Source organism: Vicia villosa, unplaced genomic scaffold, assembly GCF_029867415.1.
Source record: "Vicia villosa cultivar HV-30 ecotype Madison, WI unplaced genomic scaffold, Vvil1.0 ctg.001648F_1_1_3, whole genome shotgun sequence".
Classification (NCBI taxonomy): domain Eukaryota; kingdom Viridiplantae; phylum Streptophyta; class Magnoliopsida; order Fabales; family Fabaceae; genus Vicia; species Vicia villosa.
This window is the reverse complement of record NW_026705684.1, coordinates 305,934-314,896: the sequence shown is the minus strand read 5'-3', so window position 1 is coordinate 314,896 and position 8,963 is coordinate 305,934. Positions and strand designations below refer to the sequence as shown.

At 37.4% G+C, this 8,963-nt stretch overlaps 1 protein-coding gene across 4 annotated transcripts; it reads right to left on the bottom strand.

The window, feature by feature from the left end:
• Nucleotides 1-861: 861 nt before the first annotated feature.
• LOC131636129 (translocase of chloroplast 120, chloroplastic-like) lies at nt 862-8,629 on the bottom strand. 4 transcript variants are annotated; one of them, XM_058906779.1, is made up of 5 exons: nt 8,352-8,629; nt 3,742-8,124; nt 2,867-2,929; nt 1,532-1,610; nt 862-1,353 (listed from the first exon to the last, which is right to left on the bottom strand). In XM_058906779.1, exon 2 carries the CDS (start codon nt 8,095-8,097, stop codon nt 3,775-3,777), a length of 4,323 nt encoding a protein of 1,440 aa, XP_058762762.1. In that variant the 5' UTR covers nt 8,098-8,124; nt 8,352-8,629; the 3' UTR covers nt 862-1,353; nt 1,532-1,610; nt 2,867-2,929; nt 3,742-3,774. The 4 variants fall into 4 exon arrangements, with proteins under 4 accessions (XP_058762762.1, XP_058762763.1, XP_058762764.1 ...); XM_058906780.1 differs by having other exon boundaries at nt 862-1,304; XM_058906781.1 differs by lacking the exon at nt 2,867-2,929.
• Between the last annotated feature and the right edge of the window lie 334 nt (nt 8,630-8,963).

Here is an 8,963-nt window from a genome sequence, read left to right as displayed (position 1 = left end):
TTGATCAAATGCATCCACCAACCATATTTTCATTATTCTTGACTTGAGATGTTCATGGTTGACCAAAAATCTCAAAAGTCAAACTTTGACTCTGAGCACTTGACTTTGTATTGGATGAATAAAGTGATTTTTAACCAATTGGAATCCTGTGATCATTAAGTGATGTTGGACACCTTGTGGCATTTTAAAGGTCAATAAAATGATATCCTTGAAGGTCCCCTTGAGTATTGTACCCTGATGCACAAATCTTAATCCTGATTTTATCTAATGAAAGGCCAAAACCCCAAATCTCCACACACAATGTCTTGATGAACCAAAGACTTGATTAAAGAATAAATTGAGGTGCTTGAGGACCCTAAATCCAATCAATGAAGTCTTGATGTGTTGATAGATTCAAAACCCCAATTCCATAAAAGCATCTAGTAAAATAATTGATGAAACCCTAGCATTGAGTAGAGATTAATCCTTTTGATGATGATGATCATGACGATGATGAATCAAACTTTGAGAGACAAATCCTCTCCCTTTGAATAAAAAACTCAAATCATAAGAAAACATGTGATCTCATGCCTTATGTTCATGATTGTGAGGTTGTTGACCTTATGAATAGATGCAGATAAATGTGAAGCATAAGTCAACTGTTATTGAAATCAATAGGACAAAATTTAGGGTACAATACAAACTTATAATTTTTTTTCTCAATTTTACTCCAATTATTTTAATTTTAAAAATTAACTATGCCATTTTAAAAAGTATAAGTTAAATTAACCAATTTGATCAAATACTAAATTTGATCGTTAACATTATCAGCCATAAGTTAATTTAAAAACTCTACTATAAATTCATCTTTAAAAAATTAACTAACTTATAAGCCATTTTTACCAGAAAATTAAAAGGATCTCGAAGCATGAAGATTACAAACACCAACAAATCTGCCAAGTAATTGAATTGTAGCCTCTCTCTCTTTCATAGTCCTTAATCCCTTGTAATAAAAGGATCAAAACATAAAGCGCACATAAAGCGGGTTATCTACAATAATTTGAAGAACCAATAACTATCACATCTAAATCTGTAGCAAATCCAAGAACATAAAGCAAACAGCATGCTTCACAAATTATTTTTGAACTCCCAAATTATCGGTATGTTTTAAAACCCAAGAGCACCAAGAAACATTGGGACTTCTCATGAGTATGATACATATTTCAACAACCAGCCTGCCCTCCTCCTTTTCCAAATCAATTGATATATATTGTACTTTTTCTAGCGTCATCTTTACTGTCAGCTCCAGCCATTGCCATGCTTATCTGGAAAATTCACGACATAGATATCTAATTCAAACGGTGAAATCAAACCCTGACAAAATGATGAAAATATATTCAGAGTGTGAAGAATAAAGAGATTTTTCTTATAACTTAAATAAAATAGGCTTATAGTTCTGTGGTACCAAAGTTCCAATCAGCACAATACTAAAATTCAAACTCCATTAAAACACAAGAACCCATGGTTGTTTCTCAGCTGAAGAACCTTTTACCTTGGGATGCAGAATGTAATGTTAGACTCAGTGACGAACTAGAGACATTAACTTTGGCTAGATTTCCAAGTTCGCAACACTACATAACACAAATTACTTATAAGTTATAAAACCGAACAAAAATCAAAAGAACTACTAGAAATAGTTATATAACCAGACAAAAATCAAAAGAACTAAATAGACTCAAGCACGACAAATTATCAAGAGAAAACAAAATATCATTCATTGTAATAAAAAATAAATCAAATCAAAGAAATCTAAATCATTCAGTATAAACAATTTTTCTCTTCTATCTCTCACATTTCCTTGTTTCACTATCTCGATTAGTGTTGTAGATGACGGACGGCGGTCCATGGCGGAGAGCCAAAACCCACCATAACGGCTGGCTTTGCGGTGCCGTTATAGTGGATTATGGCGCAAAAACCCGCAATATCGACCGAAAACCACGATGTATATCCGCCATAGCGGTCATAACAGTGCTACTTGATAACACTGATCTGGATTTTCCCTTAGTTTTCTGTTTTGGAATCTTCAAATTGTGCCTAACTGTATCTAGATGCGAGGAAAATGATACAAGAAAAAAGTGAGGAAAATGATACAAGAAAAAAGTGAGGAAAATGATGCAACAAAAAAGTGAGGAAAATGTTACGTGCTAAGTTGTTTTTTCTAGTATCATTTCATAGAGCGTGTAAGATGCATTTGGAATTTTGTAGTTTCTAGTGGAGGCAATGTAGCATATGTTTATGTTTTACTTTGTCACCGTTAGATGAAAACATAATCATAGGCTTTAATCGGCGGAAGACGAACTCTGAGATTGATTTGTAGTCCTATATGTACATTACTTAAACTTAACAAGTGAAAGCACCACAACAGAAAATGCTGGTGTCTTGGGAGAAGTTAAGTTTGCTTGTATCTGAGCCAGAGAGCTGATAACTTCAGAAGATGGGAAAAAATATTTAGTTTACAGTAATTCTAATGGCCATTATTTGTAAGAAACTAAAGAATATGGACGGAGGGTCGGAGAGAAGTAATTCTGATGCATTAGTTTACAGTATTATATATGTCATTCGTGAGAAGCATAATAAGTATGAGAATATATACTTAAATCTATTCTGAAATTTGAATATCATGCAATAGCACCATGCGACAGTAAAATATTAGTATGAAAAAGACAAGAAAAAAGGCATTTAAACTTTATATAGTGCAAAAGCAACTTTAACTTGATGAACAACGGAGAAAGAAAGAGTTCATATCATGAATCATTTTATTACTCTTGTTCATATATAAAAGACCGAAAAGCTCGAAATAGTTACATTGCCTGAACAAAGATGATACCTAAATAGAATGTCCTGCTAAAAATTTAAAATCCAAAATTGACTTGCTCAGTGAAAACTGTTCCTGAAATTTACAACGAACGGGAAAAAAATCAATTTCAACTGAGAAATAGAGCAAATTGAAGAAAGAACACATTTAAAGTAGAAAATCAGAAGAGAAAACTTGAAGAATAAACAAATAATGAACAGTAATGTGAGAAAAGAACCAAAAACTAGACCCATAGGAATTGTTTGGGAGTTTAGGAGGGGAGGAAAGAGCTTTGAAAAAAAGGAAGAATGAAGTGAAAAGAATGAAGAGTTCTGGTAGAGGAGGGCTTTAGGGAATCTATTTTTCTTCATAATACAAAATCCCCTTAATATGGGGGGACTCAAAAATTGTATTGGAAGGGGATTTCGGAGACTTTGGTAAATTGTTCAAATTCAATCTATCTCTGTTATAATTTTTCTAGATATTAAAAATATATTAATCACATGCATTTATTTATCATTATGTAAAAGCACTGTTAAAAAAGATTAAAAAACATTATCTATTTTTCTCTCTTCTACTCTCTCCTCCCAAAGTTCTCCTTTCCCCTCTCTTCCCCTCCAAACTCCCAAACAAAGCCTAAAGATATAAAAACATTATCACTACAAGATGACAATTTAACATTGAAGAGAGTATGCTTCTGACTATATGCAGGGCAAGAGACAACATTGGCAATCTAAAAGCCTGAGGAAGATGTAAGTCAAAAAGAAACATTACTGAGAGTCATGCAGCATAATATACACAAATGCCAAAAGATACTATCTAACAAGAGAGACTACAATACCTATAATGAATTAATAGGATATTTTGGGTATAGTAAGCAAGAAAAGATGCCATCTCAAAATGATTACCTATTACTGTGCGGAAGCTCACATAATCTAACATCACCATCCTTGTCCAAATTGCAATTGTTGAGAATAACCAATAACCTTCTGAAGTAGAGGGATGAGGCCAATCAAAGCAATTTGAAGCTGTTCCGAACTATTTAATCGAATGCTAATTTGTCCAGTCCCGCGATTGTTCAAATTGCCTCGCGCAACAAGGTTTGAATACCGTCCGATGGGAATTTGTGATTGTAAATTACACCCAACAGCAAGATCCCCATGCCAATCCATAACAGAAAGCCCAAGAGTTGATAATGAGCGTCCTAGAGGGTAATTTTTATCTCTCAAGGTGGCCTCCAAACTGCCACCATAAGCAATATCATCACGCCCTGTCATTGCACCACCAGCAATAACCAGCTCAAATCGCTTATTTGCAATCAGCTTATCTTCGACTTTAACACCAGCTGACAAGGCATCACCCAAGAGAGTAAATGAGAGACCAGCAGTTGCTTTATTTCTCCTAAAATTACAAAATTTTGTCTCGCTGCGTAGTGTGTAAGCTAAGTCTTTCCCAACTGTCTGCATATCAAAACCTAACGATGTTGCTTTCCCTTCTCCATACTTCACTGAACTTGCCATTTCCATCTGAAGATTAACATCTTTTTTATCCTTAGTAACTTGACCACTAAAAGACACAGGTATCTTCTCTTTAAGAACAAACAACCTTTCTACATTTAAGCCTTCATAACCAACATCATGATCCCATCCTTGAGTTTCTAGAACAGGTCTTACAAGCCACTGGTTGGATGAATCAAGATAACGGTACCGGTGAGTGGGAGTATCAGAATCAAAGGAAGCAGGCAAGGACATATCAGGCATGGGAACAGGAACAGAAGCGGCGTCACCACTTTCTTCCTCCACATTTTCACCATAATCACTTGGCATATCTTTCACTGATTCTGCCATTTCCTTCATCATCTTTCGTTGCATTTTTTCATACTTTAATTGTTTCTTCATGAAGAGTTTTTCTCGGTACTCAACCTCGTCCAGATATGCTTTCTTTTGAGCTCTGGAAAGGTTTCTGATTTGGGCCTTTGTCAAAGGTTTAAATGGTGGTAAGTCATCAGGGTCTGTTTCATCATCAGAATCTGATGGTTCATCAAGGTCGTCATTGAGACTGTCCTCATCATCGAACTGCTCCTGTGGCAATTTTAATTGTGGCCTTGACTGCAGAAGGGATGACAGGAGAAACGGTAATGGTGGCGCTCTTGCACGAGCTGTGTAGGGCTTTTCGTGTGGATTATCTTGTAACTTAAGAAGAGCATTTGCCTCCCCCAGAATTTTTGACGCAAAAGATAAGAGCAACAGATGAGGTTTCCAAACCTGGTCATTAGGCAACACTCTTTGGCCGGCTGTATTAATTCTACATGCAGAATGGTTCTCCACCAACGATACAGGATTCATGAGGCGCATATCACCAGCTGCTTGGCGAATAGCTTGCTGCACAACATGAGAGCGCTGTGTGACAAACATGTCATAACTGGAAGGAGTACCATTAGGTCCATCAGGTGGAGCAGATGCTGCATGAGTCAAAACCACAATAGCGTTGAACCATATGGGTGGTCCAAAAATGTCAGTTATCGTGCGTAAGAGCGGCATGTCACTAAAATCCCGGCTCTGCATATCTAACCTATCAAGATACAACACAATATCTGGTGGTGTTTTCTTAATAAAGTGTTTGACAGAGTGGAGAATCTTCACGTTGTGTTGCTGGTCTGACCAGGAAGGTAGAAGTCCTGGTGTATCAATAACTCGAACCTTAATGCCCTGTACTGTTCCCACAACATCCTGAACTTTTTTTGTTCCCGCACGAAAAGCATCAGTGTTAAATTTAACCTCATCAAAGATAGAATTGATCGTTGAACTTTTTCCAACTCCTGTCTTTCCAATAACCATTATTGTACAAGAGAAATCAAGTGGCTCTTGACCTGCTGATTCGAGTTGCTCGGCCATTGCACTTGCACGATCAAAGCTAAAAGAGCCAACACGACCCCCATTCCTCCCTCTAAGTTGTTCGGCCAGTCCTAATCTATAAAGAACTTGTGCTACAACGACATTGTGGGGTGTCTGCCCAAACCTATTAGCCAGCCGCAAGAACTTCACCCTAATCATTTGAAGTTTCTCTCGAGTCTCATCATACTCCTCAGCCTCCACAGTTGAGGAGTCTTCTATTTTTTGGGACTGTGTATTAGATACAGTATTATTCACCCGCGGCTGCTGCACTACCCTAGGAGTAGGTTCCAATAAAGGAGTTGCAGGTCCAAGGTCAACAGGACGAACGAGAGGGGTGCTAGTAGTAACAGATTTTCCAGATGAGGAATCAAGCTCACTATTCTGTTCTTTAGTGATTTGATTGGTTTGCTTTTCTTTAGTATTATTCATCCGTGGCTGCTGCACAGCCCTAGGAGTAGGTTTCAATAATGGAGCTGCAGATCCAAGGCCAACAGGACGATTAAGAGGGGTGCTAGTAGCAACAGATTTTCCAGATGAGGAATCAAACTCACTATTCTGATTTTTAATAATCTGATTGGTTTGTTTTTCTTTGGTATTATTCACCCCTGGCTGCTGCAGTACCCTAGGAGCAGGTTTCAATGGAGCTGCAGATCCAAGGCCAACAGGATGATCAAGAGGGGTACTAGTACCAACAGGTTTTCCAGATGAAGAATCAAGCTCATGTTCTTTAGTGATCTGAGTAGTTTGCTTCTCTTTCGCATTATTCTCTGGTATCTTTTCAGGTTCCTGAACAACAAATGACTTTTCATAATTTCCTTGATTTTCTTCATTCGAAATCTTAGACAGGTAAACTTTAGTATTCCCTTCTTCTGGATCAGCTGCAGCAGCCTGAATAGTTGGCATCTCATTAGCAAAAGATTTTTCTGATGAAGATGAGCTTCCAACAGTTTCAGTCACTGTTTTATCATCCAAGGCCGGAGAAGATCCTCCTGTTTCAGCTGCAGTAGCCTGAACAGTCGGCATCTCATTAGCAAAAGAGTTTTCTGATGGAGATGAACTTCCAACAGTTTCAGTCACTATTTTTTCATCCAAAGCTGGAGAAGATCCTTCTGTTTCAATCACTTCTTCTGAATCAACTGCAGTAGCCTGAACAGTCGGCATTTCATTAGCAAAAGAATTTTCTGACAAGGATGAGCTTACAGCAGTTCCAATCACATTCCTCTCATCCACAGCCGGAGAAGATGTGTCACCAATTGTTTCCAGATGCTCTGAATTTGATCCGGCATGATCATCCTCGGTTGTATCAGCTATTCCCATTTCTCGGCCATTAGTATCTCTGTCAATGATATCAGTGTCAACGGTCTCAACCTCCATTTCTATAGATCTTCCAGCCATATCATCTCGAATTTCATCCACAGCCAGAGAAGATCCTCCTGCTTCGCCAATTGTTTCCAGGTGCTCTGAATTTGATCCGGATTGATCATCCTCAGCAGTATGAGATATTCCCATTTCTTGGCCATTTGTATCACTATCGATGACATCAGTATCAATAGTCTCATCCTCCATTTCTATAGATCTTTCAACCTTATCATCTTGAATTTCATTAACAGAATCCCCTGAAGCATTGCACTGTTCCTCTATCTTTTCATCTCCGAGATCAGGATCCAAGCCATCCTCTTTCAAATACCCAGCATCAGCACCCAGGTTTATCACCTCTTCATCAGATCCCAATTCTGTATTAAACTCATCAACAGCATAATCCACCTTGTCCGTGCTTCCAATTTCCAAAATCACACCACCATTTTGTCTAGGAGTCACGTATTCAAGATCCTCATCTTCATTCTTCTCACTTGATAAACCATAGTTTCCATTCACCAAGTCCTCATCTTCATTCTTCTCACTTGATAAACCAAAGTTTCCGTTCACCAAGTCTCTACTCTCCTGAAATACCCTGCTTCCATCAGTATTTAAATCAGATAACTCCTTTCCCCCACTAGAATCATCACAAGATACTCCACCGACAGTCTCTTCAGTACCATCTAAACAAGAACTATAAAGCTGTCTCGGTTTATCTTCCTCAGACACCTCTCGAGTATCAATCACTTCAACTTCCTCCTCATTCAAGTGTCCCTCACCCTCACCAGCAACCCCAATTGACTCTTGAAATTTATCCAGTTCTTCCCCGTCAAAAGCGGAAGGTAATGCACTTTCAGTATCAGCAACATCAACATTACCACCAACAACAACATCATCTTGATCATCGAACCGCTTCACCGGATCAATCACCTCCTCGAAAACCTCATCTCCTTCCAAATTCTTCAACTCATAAGATCCCTCAACACTCTCCACTCTCTCTCCCTCTTTACCCATCTCAAATCTTCACCTTCTCACAAAACCCTAGATTCACCATAAACACAAAAATCAACACATCATAAATCCATTTAAAAACATTAACTACAAAAAATCAATTCCTAATAATGATTAAACACATTAAAATCAAAATCCAACACAAAGTATATAATTCCACTAGGGTTTAACTTTAACTACACATAATTAACTGAAACGAAACAGAACTATGAAATAAATTCATAAAGTAAATAAATAACAAAATCGAAAACGAAAACCTGTGATGAAGCGTGTGGCTCTTTCTGTCTCTGTCTCGGGGTTGAAAAGAGAAGAGATGAAATCTGCTTCACTTCATATATTGGTTCATTTCTACAGCAAGTGAAATCAGGATAAGGGATGAGATCAACGGTGGAGATGAGTGGGGAGTTTATAGATGGACGGTGGAAAAGGATGCGTAAATATCATTGACGGAAATGGCGCAAGTTATGGTGGGTGAGGGGAACAAAAAGCGTAAGAAAAGATTAACTGCTTTTTTGACGCAGTAATTCGAGACGGTTGTGTTTCACGTGAGCGTGACTGAAAACAATAGTAATAATAACTCATTGAAAATAGAACAAGTGTTGAGTTTCCAATAAATCTCAATGCACCGATAGGATTAGGAGATATTTTGTGAAGAAAAAAATAATAATAAAATAATATTCAAATAAGAGAAGAGAAAATGGGTGATGCAATTTTTACGCTGTCAACCAATCACCACTCATGTATCCAATTAAACCATTTTTTTATTAAAAAAAAATTTAATGACATGACACATTTATGATTTTCTATTGGATGACAGTGTAAAATTATTTTACACTGTCAGTGCACTACCTTTTAACTCTTCAAATAAT

Coding starts and splice junctions, on each gene's coding strand:
- LOC131636129 (XM_058906779.1), bottom strand. CDS start 8,097: ATGGGTAAAGAGGGAGAGAGAGTGGAGAGTGTTGAGGGATCTTATGAG.